We start from the raw sequence: 17,646 nt of genomic DNA on the forward strand, positions 1-17,646 counted from the left end.
ATACTGCATTTACAGAGCTTCAAACAAAGGAAAAACAAATCCCAAGTTTTTGTTGTTTTTTTTAAACTAGAATTTGGCACTCTGTAGCATATTTGAGACTGCACAGGCAAGCACTGGATGCACCCTGCAGTCCAATTGTATCAATCGGGGCAACCTGCACGCATGGGTGACAGGTTTCCAGCTTTCCTACATAAAGAAAGCATCCTGTACTGCACGTGGATAATGCTAAAGCACAACTAACTGAGACAACAGCTATTATCCTAACATATCAAAAGGCCTTCTAAGTGCTATGGCAAGGAATGGATGTGTATACTTCAATCAGACACAACAGTGAGGAATTCTGATTAAGTCAGACATGGCAATGTGAAAATACATCATATACTAGACAGCCAAAACTGGTTTGGCTCTTCCGACTGCAACACCTTCATACAGGTAAAATCTGAATAACAACATTGCGTTAAACTAAGCTGGATTCAGTGCTTTGACTTATCCCATACCCCTGAAAGCTCAGTTCTGTGATAAGACAGACAGACATTTCGGGTACATGGTCTGGTGACTTACCTGTGCGGGGAAAGGTACCTGGATGCGCCCTTCTAGGATGTTGTCGGTGGTTATCTCTACGGAGCGGGTTAACTGTAGATCCTGTAGAACTAAGTGATAAGGAACCTGAGGGAACATCTCCTGAATCTGATGAGCCTGGAAAAAGCAAGGTTTATACAGTTAGTATCAGGGATAATTAGAAGTTCGCTGGTTAAGTATCTTATCAAGAAAAAAAAAAAGAGCAGTTCAAAGATGCTATTTAGGGTATCATAACCCACATATGAATTAAAAAACATAAAAGAAGGAAAACCCATGCTGGCAGTGACTTACAGGGCAGCATTTTGACTCCATTGAAGCCAGCAGCAAAACTGCAACTCCTATGGAGACATCACATGGACCTGAAAATTTAGGTTCCTGTTCCTTTGTGCTTGTAGATGCACAAAAGCTTCACAAGCTTCCCAACCCTCATTTTATGACAGCCCTTTTAATACAGATCTGTACAAAATTCAGGTGTGACCGAAAGTTAGCTCAATATTAAAAAATATAAATATCATTCTGTTCTGTCCCAGACAGGTTCCCAAAATGGCAAGGACAAGCGGAATAAGCTTTAATCGCCTATTCCCTCCAGCCATCCTGCCTACAAACCAGCTTTAATACAGTCTGAAAGCTCAAGCAAATTAAACCTGAGTTGTCAGGGCACTGTTGTTATTGGATTTCAAGTTACTTAAATGGTATCTGAATGAAATAGATAAAAGTAAGAGGGCAGACAAAGAATATGCTTTTAGAGTCCGACAGACGGGCTTTATTAAATACTAAAATCTGTGTTTTAACTAATGCTGAAAGTTAGAAAGGAAAAATTGAGAACAACACAAGTCAGAGTAGAAGGTGTTTGGAAAGCAAAGCAAAAACTGTGCACTAGCTGACAGTGAGTTTAAACACACGCAACTACAGCAAACTTAACTCTCCATTGTACTTATCTGTGACCAAAACAATTGACCCAGCATTTCAGCTTCTGGTCTTTCCCTTGAAACATCCCCCTAGGGTTTTATTCAGTAACACAAGAATTTCACTTATCTTCTATTAAAAACATGTAACACTTTAACAGAAAGGCCCAGGTTAGCAAACTACTAAAGCAGGGATTTTAGTATAAGTTGTTGCTACTTTTAATAACGCACAGCGATAAGAAATCATTACTCATCCTTAATAAAAGCCCATTTGTGTCACTCTGTCCTGTAAAAGAAAACTAAGCTGACCTTCGATGGAGAGTCCCTGCATATTTAACACACTAAATCATCTCCCAACACCTTCCAAGTCCCTGACGACCCCAAGCCCCCTAAAACTTGTGGCCTTACCCTATTGAGGCTTAAACAATCGCAAAGGCTACGGAGAGATCTCATGTTCAGAAAACTTCACTGCCTTCAAGAGGCACCTCACTAAACACATATTAACTAAGGGCACACAACAGCTTGAAGAACTTACAGGAAACGGCACTTCTCAAACAAAATGAACTTATATATTTATATTGCGTGATGTCATATCCTTCTCTTTTTGTTCTACACTGGAGTGTTTACACATGAAGTCATCAAACCTGGGACTTCATCCTCAACACTCCTGTTATCATCATGAATCAGCAAGTCAACTGTGCTACAGAGAGCCCTATCCCACACTGACAGTACTCTCCAACAGATACAGCCATCTTGGAGCTTAGTGCTATTAAAAATAAATACAAAAAAAAAAAACCACAGAGAAAGGGGTTGACCAGTTGCCACTTGGCCAACAACTACATTTTCTGGTTACAGACTCTGACCCTTCACTACTGGAAGTTGTTAGTGAAGCCAAGTACTGAAAAAAAACTAAAGTCACACCAAGCAATTTGAGAAAAGGTCTATACCTATACCCCACAAAAGTACATGCAACTTTTCTCCATCACTTACTTACCTCGAGCCCTGTCCTTTTGCGTTTGCATGTCTGAACCAACCTACAGCCCTAGCTTCAATGAAATAAAGCTTTTCCCACTCCTAAATACTGTTTTGACTTACTTCCTCCTTCTGTTCTCTAACTATATGCAACTCTTTCCCTCCTTGCACAAATAGGAAGGCTGAGGTCCAAAACAATAAAGTAGTCTTACCATAGCATTGAGCTGGGAGTTGCTGGCTTGTGCAATACCAAGGATGTTTGTAGTATGCATCACTTCTACTGAAAAACTGGGCAGCCAGCTGGCAATTCGAGAACCTAAGAAAGAAATCACCAAGGAATCAAGCAGGAATATAAGAGGTTCTAAGCGGGTGAAGTACTTCTGCGTGTATTCAACTCAAGTCATCGTATTTCCCCAGGGTACATAGGGGGAGGTCTGCACTGCAATCCATCCGTAAGGTTTCCCAAAGATGGAGATGGCTGGAGTAAGTGAGTACCTGCCGGCCTCCCAACAGACAGGACAGTCTTTTGAAACACACTGTCACAGTGGCTTAACGATCTCAAGGCTAGAAGAGGATCAAGAAAACAAAAACACCTCATTTTCTTGCTTTAATGTCCCCATTAGAGGGAAAGTTAAAATAATCCAGAACGAAATTCAGTTCTGGAACACATGAATAACTCCAGCAATTTTACTAAAAACAGGCCTGCTTCTAAACAAGCTCAAAGTGGTTCCAAAATGGGTCAGATAACAAGTGGCTGGCATCACTGAGAAAATATCACTATGTGGGGACAGAGTAACTTCAAGTGACTGCTGTAGTTACGTGCTCAGAGTAGGGCATGTGGCCGACTCCCTCCTCCTTCCCCGTTTCCATTTAAATAAATGCGTGGTTTGAGCTATGCAATTTCTCCTCCTGTCTTCACAGTAATTTTGTGGGTCTTCAAGCCACTGGAGAGCACTGGGGAGGACAGCTATCACAACACAGAATGGTATTCTAAATATAAATGTCTCTTGGAGACCTAAAACACCCCAAAAGTGGGAGCCATGCAAGAAGCTATCAGCAGGTCTCAATACTTAGAAACACCTGACCCCTCTCTGCTCATTATGCTCCCCCACAATTTCTAAAGGCTACAAAAACAAAGAACAGCTCACTGTGCAAGCTTGCAGCATCTCAGCTACACACATAACAGGAGGTCCACGAAGACAGAGCCCAGAGATGAATATTTGCACTAGTGAAACCTACTGAGAAGCAACAAGACTGCCAGCAAAACCCTAGGAAACTGTGGCAGACAAGCACACGCTGATATCAAAACTGTTAAAAAAATAAAAAATGAAGATATTCCTTATAAATTGTCTCTTGCAGAGAAAGTTTGAATGCACACACAGAGCTCATCATGGCCTGAAATCACACAGGTTTTATGAGTACTTGTAATAGGCTACTGAAGTCCCTGGAACCAATATGTACAACTGTTCCAGTTACAGGACTCCTAAGCAGCAGCTTCTGCACCTGACAGCCACTACAAGGTTACTGCAAACTGAGTGGCAAATGGACTTGTGAGAACTTCACATTACCCAGGGATAGGGGAAAGGCTGACTTCTAGACTCTCCCACGCAGACTCCCTTTCCAGCTGTCAGTGATTAACCAGCCACCTGGTGGCAAAACAAGACACAGGAGTTTCCCGTTCTGTTGGTCAGCATGGCATGCAACGGATAAATGCCAGCAGTGAAACTGTTAACAGCAACAAATCAAGGAAAAGGAAGCACTTATCAGCACAAAATCTTTCAAGAAATCCCTATAGCTCTGGACAACTTCAGAGACAAAAGAACAGTAAGAAACATGAACAGAATTCACTCCTGTGCAAGGCTGTTCCCTCCGTTTATTTGGGCAACAGCAGACGATGTCAAATGTGCTCAACCCACCATCGAAGTGGAAGAAGTGATTGTGCTGGTTCAAGCGTGGTCTGCCTTCTGCTACTGCCACAGGGCCCAGGTTCTCATCCAGATTTTCCCTTTGGTGATCCTCCCTCACGTGATGGCTGTCAGTGATATTAAGAGACATTCTGCAGGTTGGGCAAGATGTATCTTGTTCGAGCCAGGACCGCAGGCATGAGCTGAGAGGAAAACAGTAATATTGTAGTGAGTTTGCAGCAATATTCCAAGACGTCAGTATCAGAAGTACATCGAGTAGCTGTAGTGTATTTTGTGCAGAACATAAAAAAGTACACATGAACTGCTTTGAGATGATTTGTGAGATACACCTGATGAGTTCCTGAAACTGGCACAGGCTTCTTACTTCTTCCAGATGAAAACACTCTAGTGTTCACTTTTAATAAACAAGCTTGCAGATTTATGCCACACTTCAATGCTCTGCCAGCCTGCTGACCCTCTAGCTCAGAGCAAGTTTTGCCTGGAAGGGAAAACAAAGTGTGTCTTTTGTCTCACAATCCCCAACTGAAAAAGGACATAAAGCAATGGGACAAATATTTCTTCAAATGGTTTGGATCGGAAGGGACCTTAAAACTCATCCAACTCCAACCCCCTGCCACGGGCAGGGGCACCTCCCACCAAAGTGAGTACAACTCGGGGCACTTTCTCAACAGGTAAATATAAACCAGTGCTGTGCCATGGCAATGCTCACCTAATTCTGAGCATTCACTGTCTTGCAGAAAGTGAGAAGCGTTTGAAATGCAGGTTTCAACACTCAGAGCTGTGCCTACTTTTTGATTCAGACTGGTATGACCCAACTGAGGTATTTTTTTTGCACGTAAAACCAGATTTTCAGCATGGAAGACTGAATTTCACAGAACTGAACACATTTCAGGACTACAACACATATTTCACACTTGGAGGGTGTGTTGGTTTTCTTTTGTTTTTCCAGCAGGAGATCTCAAAGCATTTTGGAAATGAGACACAAAAAACGATCAAAAAATGGTCAAATAAACCCAGCCACCGAGGTGCTGGAAGCCCCAGGGACAATTCCCGCCCGCACCAGCACCCAGCCAAAGGGTTTGCTGTCGGCCAGGAGGTGCTGTACCCATCTTGTGCTGCAGCAGGGCTTGATCACCTCCAGCAGGATGGCTAAAACCAGGTCAGGCTGGCAAGGTTTCAGGGCAACAGCCGTTTTGAAACTGTCTGAGTGCTTCCTAAAAGAAAGAGAGAGTTTCTACAAAGCCTAAACGATTGAGACACCCACTCCCATTAAACTTCAGCTGTTTATCTCCATATTAACGATCTCAGCAATGTGAATCATCCCTGCCATCTTCTACTCCAAATACATGGCTGTGACAGAATTCACATGACATTGAGAATGGACACAAAAGCTCCATGTTTAGCCTGTTGGCAAAATCACCAGGCTTTTGTGAGAAGAGAAGCCTTTTTTAGGTTGTATATAGGGTTATTAATTATACCTATTTTATATGCAAGCCTAAGTCATTCGCTTCAATACGTTCCCTCCCTAAATACACCAAGGAGGTAAGGGAACTTATTCAGAAGAGAGGCAGATGGGTCATTTTAGACAGAGAAAACAACTTTCTGAAGAGGAGACCCTGGGCTTCTCAAGTGCTCAGGAGGTGATTAAATATTCATATGATTCAGTAGCACTGCAAGAGGAGTCTCTGCTACTGAGGCAAATTATCTCATTAGAGACTTCTTGGAACACAGATAAATATTTATGGCAAGGTTTGTCACAAATGACAACAAATTAGCACACAGCTTATAACCTCTGCTCTGACAGCTACCAGAAAAGTAAAAAGCTATTTGCGGAAAGGAATCTGCTCACATGACACCACAGGGAAAATTTAACTGACCGTGCACATTAACCACCAGGCACTTCAGAAATTCCTGATTTGAGCCCCGTATCTTCTTTTGTCACTAAGCACAAATGTAAAAATGTAAGTGCTGCTACAAAAGATCTAAGAAAAGGTGCATCTAAGGTGCACCCTGCCTTCACAAGCATCTACTGTGGTTCACTGCTGAGTGAGTGCAAGAAACAGGATGCAGATCATTCCTCTGGTCAAGAGCTTCCCAGTTCCAGTCACCTGGGGACCTCTTGAGCTAGTCTGTTTAACCTCCTTCACAGCCCTGTGAACTCACTGCCCCACAGAACCACATAATCAGACCTGGCCTTCACAAGCATCCTCGAGCATTCATCACCATGTCTGGATGTGCTATACAGAAAAATATTTCCTGGTTTTCTCTTTAAAGTTGGTATCTGAAAAGCACAGAGGGGTCTAACTATTTTTCTTCATCACCTGAAAACCAACACACCTTTATGGAAGAAGCGAAGCCTGGGATAAACTAAAGGTGGAAAAAAAGTCTGTTTTACCTAGCATTTACACAGCAAAGCAGGGTACAGACTTGCAATTGAGATAACGTATTTTATCATTATCTGCCTATCAGCTGAGAAGACACATGCTTGTTAGTCTGAGGGGAAACAGAATGGACCAAGCGAAACAACTAGAACAGGAAAATGACAGAAGTGAACGTGACCTTCACTTTGTAATTAGAAGCAGACCAAGTGAGCCCATGCAGGAAGCAATCTCAGCTTTGCCAACAACTGGTTGGTTGTCAACCTGCTGTAACTTTCAGACATGCCCACATAACCCTTCCTTTCCACAGTCAGTTCCACTCTCCCCAGCCCCAGGAACCTACTTGTGGAAGAGATGGCCACAAGGGAGTTTACGTGCAGACTGCATGGAGTCCCAGCAAATGGCACAGTCGTCATTATTGACTGCAAGCTCCTCTGGTGTTGCAACTGCAAACCTGCAAAGAACAAGGAAGAGACAGAAATAATGATTACCCCATCTCAGCACAGCCTCCTGTGTACAGAATCTTGCACTGAGAAAACCTTAATCTCCACATTAACTTTCCCTTGGATGAGGTGTGCCAGAATATCTATCTTTTCCATAACCAGAACTCATGCTGCAAAGGAAGTTTCTCATACACGTCCCTTCCATGCCTTCTTACAGACATTTTTGGCACATCTCTGAGTATGTCCTAAGTTCAAATAGCTTTGACTTATTATCTTCCAAGGAGTACGATCATTAGGTAGAGAACCTCAAGTTATAACCTGTATAGATTTGGCTTACATCATTTTTCTAAGTGAATTTTAATAGCTGTACCCATTAAGATGCCTTCTCGGGATCGTAAGTATTTATGGTCTGACTGATTTTGCCCTCAGATTTTACCAACCCCCACTTGTCTTTGAATTAAAATATCACATATTTTGAACTACAGTGCCATGCAAGGAGGTACTACGTAATACCCCAAAACAGACAGTATAGAGGTGAGTGTTATAACAGTATTATATATATTATACATTATATATATTTCACAGTACTGCTAATGTGGAATATGTGAAAACCAACTACACAAATGCATGAAGCCAGCTTCCACTGACAGCTTCAGCAAGAAGCTAGACTGTGGTTCTTCCAGGACAATCAGGATGACAAAACCGTGTTAAATCACTCAGATAAGATGTCTCAGATAAGACACTTGCAATTCAAACATCTTTGTGAGAAACTTCGAGGAGTTTAGCAATTGCATCTTACTGCAAAGAAAAAATGCACTGGGGATGAATTTGTTCTGCAGCTCTTAGCCTGCTATTACAGCCACTAAATGACCTTTCACAAAGAAAACCTTGGGAATCTCCAGAGAAGTCAGTCTTCTCCACCTAAGTACAGCAGCAGGCACCAGAGCTGGTCGAATCCACTGAAGTCTACAATGAAAACAGCACAGCAACATACAGAAAAACTCCCTGCTGCTCCCATTAATACTAAGGACACAGTTGAGCTATGAAAACACTGTATTGGAGATGCAGAAGCACCTGGCACAACCCGAGGTTTTAGCAGGCCTCTCCATTTCTCTACACTGCCAGAGTACAGAGGGATAGCCTAAAGTAATCTTGAGGGGTTCTCAGCTCCACTCCATGTACAGAACTAGTTTGGAGTTGTTTTCAGGTTTAATAAACTCATACTTAGAGCTGAACAGATTTTTTTAAATTAATATTTTGATTAAATTTCAGGCAGTAACTGAATGGCATGGCCTAAGGAAATTAAAAGCATTTATTTCTATCCCAGCCAAAGTCAATATGTGACAACTGAACCAGGCAGAGCTCTGCAGAGCTTGCGCCACCCCTACTGCTTAGGGCAGTAGACAAGGGAGAAGAGAAGAAATACTGGACAGGGGAGTTCACTTGTGACCAATACTTGTTACCTGACATACTGCTTTTATAAAGTCACTCCTACGTATCCCAAGACTGTGAAGATTTAAGAGTTGGATTTGGAAGACCGTATCTCTCCAGATCACAACACGTCATCGTGTTTCAAAGCAACACAAGGGAACCCCAACTTCTTGATGGGGATTCTCTATACAAGATAAAAATCAGTACCCCAGAGCAAGTAAGAAGCTCACCTAGCCTCCATGTTTCCGACCACACGCAGGTAGTTCTTGTGCCTCCGAATTCTTCGTTGAACCTCGTGAAACAGGTAGCGCAGCTGCATAAAAATCACCAGGCTTGCCATTGACAGCCAGATGTTGCCAAACAGCTTTGGGAAAGAAAGGAGAAAAGAGAGAAAAGTGATTAGAAACAAACACTGTGGGAACCAGGAGACAGCCACAAGAAACTGCATCAGCTCTTAAGTGAAAAAGATTTCAAGAAACCAGTACTTGAGTCCAAACTAACCACACTTGTTCACAGGAGCTGCTGCTCTTTACATCCTCAAACATGAGCAGTACACCATTTGTAACGAGGATAAACTGTATTCAAGTGTCATTCATTTTAACATCCACTGCTACCAGTGAAAATAATTGTCTGATTACTCAATAACAGAGCTAATTAAACACCTATTAAATAGGTAATTATGCAGTAGTTAATACTCCATAACAAAGTTATTTGCGAGGACTTCAAACTGAACAGGAGGAAATAATGACAGAACCCCCTGCACTACATTTTCCTCTTAATTTAAAGACTTTTCTATGGTTGGTTCATAAAATAAGCAAAACAGTAATTATATATATTTAAAATGCATATACCCAACACTCTTTATTTTAAGGCAAGTCTATTTGCTCAACACTATCTCCAATATTTCATACCAGCATATGAATGTGATGCATCAAGTCTAGCGAAAGCAGGGTCAGCTCCATGACAAAATCCGTGTAGTACACATAAGTGCCTTTGCCTTCCCATGTTCCTTCATGGTTGAGATCCCAGAGATGAATTACGTATCTGTGAGAGCAGAGACAGTAACATTATTTTATGTTTTTCATTAATTGAAGACCCACATTTTTCAGCTTCTGAAGTGCTTCTCAGGCAAGATTTTGGAGCTTCATGACAGACCTGGAAGGCCAATGGTGACCAGAACAAAGAGGTTCTGCCCTCATCATGTCCTACATGTGCCTTACAGATAACACATGCATGCTACTTCCTTAAAGCAAAAGTTACAGAGATCAGGATCTTAAAAGAAAACCAGTAAGATGACATGAAATAGCATAAATCAATCCCCAAACAGCAGCGCCAGCCCGTTTTAATCCATACCTTAGCACAGTACTATGAGCACCCACTAAAGCTATCCATCCATTGCAGAAATTGTATTTAAAAAGCAGTAGGGGCAGAAGTTAACTGCCTTTGCCCATCTCCAAATATACATTTGCAATTCAGCAAGTTAACTACACACAGCTCTTAAATGCACACGCCGTGTACACCTTCTTGAACAACCATCACGGAAAACACGGGCTACTCACCGTAAAATCACGTGAGCAGTTCTGACTGTCACAAGCAAAGACTGCAAAAGAGGAAAAAAATGACACGTTAACAACATCCTGGCAGGGGCAGTGGTACTGAGGCAGGGGCTGAGGGCTCAAACACAACGCATTTAGTGCGGCTGAACAAATTCCTGTGAAACAACGGTCATTACAGATGACTGCATGTGCGCAATATACCTGTACCAAACATGAAGATTATACATAAATTTAAATTTCTTCCACCAAGAGAAGAAATTGATCCTTGCAGAGCTCAAACACACAGTGCTCACAGAGCAGCCACGAGCATCACAGCCTCTAAGCCTCTCTTTTTCCCCCCATTTATGTGACATTATCATTTCCAATTCTCATCACTCGGCGTCGATACCACAATCCCACCAATTACCTCCTGGTGAGGGCAGCAGGCCCCTCCTCGTCCCACCACTAAAGAAAATGCTGAACCAGACAGCAGCAGCAATTGGAGGAAGAACCAGAGAAGCACTTTCAAGTCATTTCCCCCCTTTTGCTAAGATGTGAACAGCGGGTAAATAACTTCTCTCTCCAGCGATACTTACTTCTCTAGGCTGAGCACAGAGAAAAAACCTGAGCGCATCAGAAAGTGTAAGCAGACCAGAAGTCTGAAGACAAGTCACCACAAAGGTGTGTTTCTAGACCTCTGTAGAGGTTTCTAGATCACCTCTCTCTCTGTCCTACCTGTCTGGCCCCCAGCGTCCCCTCCCTTTGCTGTACCATCCCAGTGAGAGATCAGGCAGGACAGGCCCCCTGCAGACTGCCCATGCCACCCCATGGCTAGCAACTGCCAAGGGACACCAAGATGCAAAGGATTTGTAAGGAGCAACTGCAAACCACTTCTCTAAAGCTGCCTGATGGCATACCTTCAGCATAAGCATTAAACAGTCACGGAAAAACAGTCAGAAACGCTACCTTCCTGGTATAGCACCAAAACAGTTGTTCTGAATACTTTTTCCATTTGCAAAAAGTGTTCTTAAAATGCTTCTCTAAGCATATTTAACCCTCAGTAACATCCGGCATATCTGCCAACTATTTACTAGGTGGCTTTAAAATATTTTTTTTCTGTGCCTATCACACCAGTAATCTTTTGTCCTAGTAAGGGCTTCAGGATGAGACACTCAAATCATTCAAATAACAGAAACAACCAAGAATGTAACAGCAAGTCACCTAGCACCCTGTTCTGTTCTCACGACAAACATCTTTCATTAAAATCTCAATCAACACACCAGCTGCTCCTGTGGGGAACGTCCCGAGACCCCCTCCTGTCTCCGTTACCCCGTCTGTGGGTAACAGAAAGAGGCTGCGCTTTGTTCTCAGGAGGTTTCTGGCTACAGAGAAGCTTTGAGCAGACCACGGAAAAAAGTAAATACGTCCAAATTCTAACCATGCAAGTGGTAAAACAGAACCCGAGCTGCTGGATGGATATGGCATTGAGCACAAACCAGCCTACGTGGCATCGTCTCCAATAAGGAAGACATCTGTCAGGTAGAAAGCTGAAGACTCCAACTCTGAAACTTTTCAGAGAGGTTAAAATGTAAGCCAGGATTTGGAATGCATGGAATTTCAATACTCCCCTTTAGCTCACTGTTTTGTTGCCAAGACATGATTTATACCGGTTAGTGCCGAGGCAGCGAGAGCATCAGCACCAGAACAACAAGGACTGGGTCACGGCGATGGTCTGCAGTTCCTCCGCTGTTTCTAGAAACGTCTTTCAGCACGCTGAGATACTTCGCAGAGCGCGTAACGTTGCATCACCAGTTACACAACTGGGCGGCCTGAGGTCTAAGCGCATGGCAGGACGCCGTCAGTGACGACACTCACACAGCTCTCGCTCTGCCCTGATGAAACTGCTTCGCTGCTCACACTCCTGTCCCCTGGGGACGCTGCGCCGGAGGAGGCAGCTGGCAGGTCCTGTACGAGAACATGCAGCTGGGAGGCAGTAAGATGATGGGTGTGGGACGAGAAGTTAGGCAGAAAAATACACTGTTATCTGGAAGGTATGATGCCGAGATCTGAACATCACTATTATTAATTATACGGGCTTAACTGAGACATACAGAACTGGATCAGAGTACATTTGCTGCAGGAATGGAGAAATCGTTTCTTGAAATAAAAAAGGTGCAAAGAGGGACAGGATGGTCATTACTAAACTGTAATTCTCCAGTAGCATACTACATTAAAGCAAAACAATCCTCAGTGTTCACACACAGAAAAAGAAGAAACAACCAGACTATCCTTATTCAGCCTTCTCTGGGCACTTCCACATTTCACATCCGCCCTTTGCAGGAAGGAAAACGCTGACAAACACTACGAAACAAGGGGATGCCTAGCTAAAACCCAAGGAAAACATCCTTATTGCTCTACTGAAAACCCTCAGGCATCAAGCTAAAAATCAATGCTTGCAGAGTCCGGAGAGAGATGAATAGCTTAATGCAACTTAATGTAATTAAACACACACTAATGGAACACGTTTGGCAGGGTCCCTCTCGAACAGCGTCACACAAGCCACCACCAAGAAAACATTTCAGCCTTCAGGCTTTGATGCCTTTTTGCTGAGAGCTCGAGGACCACGAGGTGTCACTGCTAGTACCTGTACAGAAAGAAGCCTCGGTGCTTTACTCCGTTTACATGAGTGCTGGCTACTGAAACCAAGGGAACTCCTTGTGGTCACCCGTATTAAAAAAGGTGCAGGAAAGGACAAGGTTGGACAATTTCATACAAGGAAAGATTAAACAGACTAGATTTCTTCTGCTGGAAGGAGAATCAGAAGGGGAACAGGTGAAAGGTCTATAAAATTGCAAACAACGTGACGAGGAGTCAAGAGGGAATGCTTCTGTGCCGTATTTCATCACGAACTATGAGAAAACAGCCAGGGCCGTTATCAGGGAGGTGAGCCACAACAACTAGAAGGGCTCATTTGCGTACACAAAGCAGAGCGAGACCTGGAGCTCATTGCTTTTGGGTACTGCAGAGGCCAAAGTATAAGTGAGGTCAGTGAACGATCAGGCAGCTTTCCAGAGTCAACCTGTGGCTATCAAACCCAGCAGCAAACCTCAACTCCAAATGGCCTCAAACCCCAGGAGACCTTTTCCTACACATTCTCCATAAACCTCCTCTGCTGCACACCTACAGCTTGGTTGAGGACCACGCACTTATGCTCTCCTTTATTAATAAGCAGACAGAACAGACCCCACTGGAACAAACACCTGGCCCCTATCCTGCAGCCCAAAACACGTCCACCACGACACTGTTCAGAGCCAAGGAGGCAACACTTCAGAACCGTGACCCTCCCTGATAAACCTGCCCCAGGCGGGTACAAGGCAGATACATCCTTCTGCCGAGCCAAGATAAGAGATGCACCATTAATGAGACCCCAGCTATTAGAGACAGACTGAAATCTTCAATATTCTTCCATCATGTAACTGCAAACCTGGCCCCGCTGCATATTCTCATATTTAAAGGACAGTAAACCAATGTGTTAAATAACTGAGCTGTGGTGTGACCAGCACAGTACTGTAAGATGTACCAGCTGATTGTTTTCTTTGTTCCTCGCTAACTCCGAGTGTGAACTCAAGGTAGCGGAGAAGAAAAATAAATCACACATGCCACTTGCTATCTGAACTAAGGATGTGCCTGCGCGACTTAATTGCAGTTCTACTGGTTGCCACCCCTGTAGGCCTGTCACTTCCCCAGGCAGAGTGCAACAACCATCATGTCACAAGCACGCTGATCTTTGCCCCACAAACATATTGATGCTTGCCCCACAAACATATTGATGTTTAGAGGAATGCACAAACACGAGCTGCTCAGCTCACCCAAGATGCAACTTTTCACACAAACAGAAGCAAATCCCATGAGCACGCCTTAGGGAAAGGATGTTACTCGCTTTCTGGGAGAAATTAAATAGAAAATACCACATCAGAGAAACAGGCTGAAGTGCACATTACATGTTCATGTACACGCTCTCTCTCTCTAATGGCTATTTCAACTAACCCTTCTTGCAATGTTCATGAAGCACAACCATTATTTTTTCATACGCTGCCATTTGATTTCAGCATCATCTTACAGATTTAGCTTCTCATCCTTTTCTTCAGACAAAGAGTATTCGTGGGCTTAAGCTCTAAGCAGGGAAAGCATGCAGATCTGGCAACTATTCTAAAACAAAGAGGAGGGGATTTTATGCATCTTCAGAGTTTCTTCCTTGTGGGAAGCTAAAAGAAAACCCACCACAAACCAAGGAGTGTCACGCACCCCAAAAGGAGGGATGAAAAGCACAGCAGGAGCAAGGACACCTGAAGGTAGCCTCACCTCTGCTGCCATGAAAGCCAAGGTGTGCATGCCGTGGGTGTAGCCAATAACCGCACAGACGACGGCCAGGCCGCAGCAGGACAGGAGCATGGCGATGAGCAGGGTCAGCACTCTGATGTGGCTGCTCATGGGTGTCGTCGGAGAAAAGGAGAGCTGCAACACAAAAATGTAAGCAACAGGTTTAAAGAAGCACTCCATCCACCCTGCCCTCCGTACTCGCCTCCCTAGACAAGACCTAGTTCAGGAAAATCTTCTGCTTTCCAGAATAAAACCATGAGGTTTTGCGACCTCAACCATGCAGCACAGCAGTAAGCGATGTGGAATAAAGCTAAGACAATGCACCATCCCAAAGCATTGCTCATCTCCCTGTCACTTACATTCACAGGGTGTTTTTTTCAAGCCAGAAGGGATCATTATGATTATCTGATATAATGTTCAGGTCACCTGTGTGAGAAAAACACAGGCACTTTCTCACTCAGTAGTTTCTGTATCAAACCCACAGCATCTGCTTCAGATGAACACGTGTTTTAGAAAGACACCTAACCTTGATTTAAAGGCTTTGAGCAACGAGAATAATTACTCTGCATGTTTTGTTTTTTTTACCTCACAGCTAACCTGAATTTGTCCAGCTTTATCTTCCAGAACTTAACGACATTGATGAAAGTAGACATCTCCCCCCAAAAACTCACTTGCAGCTAGAGACTGCTGGACAGAGCCTACTGAAAATAGTTCTGTGTCTCATTCAATAGTATATATAACATATTAATTACCTGAACTCCTTTAACAGTAGGCTACATCTGGACTGTCTAAATCAAAAATGACCCAAGAGGCAATGGATTTTAGCGTTCCATCCCCTTATTTTCAGGGCAGGAAGGGGAAGAACGGGACAACGAAAGGAGTTGCCCAAAGCTTCACTCTGGTCTGACTGAAGTTGACTCCCTTGCTTTGTTTTTAAATTGGTTCTTTCTTCCCTGTTTTATATACATGCTTTGAAGGCAGAGGGGTATAATAAGGATTCTTTCCCACATGAGCTTTGTTCTTTTACAGCTTTCTGAACTACACCAAGACTACCATATGTCTGCCTCATTCATTTCTGCCTTAATTTTCCTAACCCCAACTAAACTAGTTTCAAGCTTGGTGCGCTTAGCTACTTGTGAATTAACAGGCCTTACTGGATATTAATAAAAATCATAATAAATTGCAAAGCTACCAAAAGGAAATTCATGGATTCAATTTAGTTAGAACTTTTAGCCAGGACAGAGGAGCGGAGGAAAACGTATGTGCATTATAAATGTTTAAAGAGCAAGATTTATTGTTCAAATTCCAGTTCCCTCTTCCTTGCCTAGCTTTCCTGTGTCTCTCAACCAAAATTATTCCTGGTATTAACAGAAACTGGATATAGCTTACGAAGAATGTTGTACTGTGTATTGGCAGTCAACATTGGGTAGATGTAAATGAGCTTGAAACATGAGCACAGAATTCACAGAAGTAGGTTTTATGGACCAGTCCCGAAGGGCACTGTTCTAAGGGATGTTCTGCTGTCAAGATTTCTTCACTGAGAAGAGCTATGAAATCATCTCACAGCATTATGTAACAGTAATTACAGGGCACATGTAAGGAACAATTTATTAAAGAAAATAAACCTCTTCGGCTCTATTTATCTGCTGGGAAAACCGAAGGAGTAAAACTGACATGGCATTCCGAAGCAACTATTTGAAGCTAATGGAAGTGCACATGTTCAGCACCTCAGGTGGGGAAAAGGTCTCAATGATCTGTCTTCAACCTATAATGAGCCAGTGCCTAAACCAGAAATGGAATGTGCATAACCCAAAAGATAGCCCTTAATCAAAACTTACATATTCAAAGCGATCCTTGCAGAGCTGAACCATGAGATGAAGAAACACGAGCCCAGAAAACCAGAGGCACCACATGACCACTTCTTCCACTGTCTGAACATTCAGCACGCCAAAAATAAAGATGAACTTGTAGAAGATGAAATTCCAGAACTTATCCTTGAGATGCTGAAAAGGAAGACGTTTGGTTACTGCCGTGAAAGCACTGACAACCCACAAGCATAAAACTCCCTGCCCAAAGTAAATAATACGTAGGGGAGTGATGGAGGGGAAGAGAGGAAGAAGATGGAAACAGGAACATGACAATGTGTTAGCAAAAGCCAGATGCATACACATCTATAATAGTATTTGTTACCATTACTGAATTTTAAAAAAAAATACTAAAAACATTAGAAGTCCCTAATATTTGATTTTCCACACCCAAGCAACACAGCTACTGAGCCTCAAATACAAAGTTCTCCCTGCTGTGTTGACCAGAAGAACAGCCACATTAAGTTAGACACAATGTCCAAATAGCCTAGCACCACGCTCCCAAAAGTACCTGTCAAAAGTAGAGATAAAGGAAAAGATAAGAAAGTCAGCTCTTAAAAAGCACAGTGCCTACAGTGGAGAATGAAATGGATGAGCGATTAAAAAAAAAAATGTATTCCCACACACATGCAGCATGAAAGAAAAAGTATGATCTTCTCGAGCAGCAGACAGAAAGCCAGTTTGTTGAGGAGAGAAAAATGTTATGGAATAGAACGTTTGGTTAAGGAACATGATGAAATCACCAGGACAAGAGTTAAGGCAGGCCCAGAATTCCTTCCCAATGCTGCCAGTTTTGGCTCACCAATATTAATAACCTCTAAATGAGGATTGAAGCTTATCCCACTGTCCAAAAGCAAATGGATCCACAGTTATTGCCTGCTACTTCTCATTTTAAGAGGGCGGAGAACGTCTTGGAAATTATCACTGGTTACAGTTCCACATCCTCACAGTCAACATAGATGAAAAAAAGTCTGGCCCAATGCAATTTCAGAGTGCCCTGTTTGTGAAACACTTCACTTGGAGGCTGTAAGGGGAGGGAATCGCAAGCACAATAGGCTGTGAGGGATCCATGGCTATTCATGAAGATTTAGGTGCCTCGGCTCTGCGTGTCAAAAATAATCATAGCCTCATTTTTCCTAGAGCACTGCAATTACATGATTATTTTTAAAATATATACTATTCCAGCCACTGCTGCCGCTTTTATCTTTTGCAGGATCCTGATTTAAAAATAAA

At 43.0% G+C, this 17,646-nt stretch overlaps 1 protein-coding gene across 2 annotated transcripts in view; it reads right to left on the bottom strand.

Moving 5' to 3' along the window:
* The window catches only part of AMFR (autocrine motility factor receptor), a 28,902-nt gene that overhangs the window by 8,765 nt on the left and 2,491 nt on the right, over positions 1 to 17,646 (bottom strand). For both annotated transcript variants that reach the window (XM_083851862.1, XM_083851863.1), the window contains exons 3-11: positions 16,387 to 16,551; positions 14,531 to 14,683; positions 10,193 to 10,233; positions 9,545 to 9,677; positions 8,864 to 8,997; positions 7,103 to 7,213; positions 4,373 to 4,563; positions 2,669 to 2,772; positions 562 to 696 (exon numbers count right to left, since the gene is read on the bottom strand). In XM_083851862.1, coding sequence (XP_083707988.1) covers positions 562 to 696; positions 2,669 to 2,772; positions 4,373 to 4,563; positions 7,103 to 7,213; positions 8,864 to 8,997; positions 9,545 to 9,677; positions 10,193 to 10,233; positions 14,531 to 14,683; positions 16,387 to 16,551 — 1,167 coding nt within the window. The remainder of the gene's footprint in view (positions 1 to 561; positions 697 to 2,668; positions 2,773 to 4,372; positions 4,564 to 7,102; positions 7,214 to 8,863; positions 8,998 to 9,544; positions 9,678 to 10,192; positions 10,234 to 14,530; positions 14,684 to 16,386; positions 16,552 to 17,646) is intronic.

This window comes from Anser anser, assembly GCF_964211835.1.
Source record: "Anser anser genome assembly, chromosome: 11".
NCBI lineage: Eukaryota > Metazoa > Chordata > Aves > Anseriformes > Anatidae > Anser > Anser anser.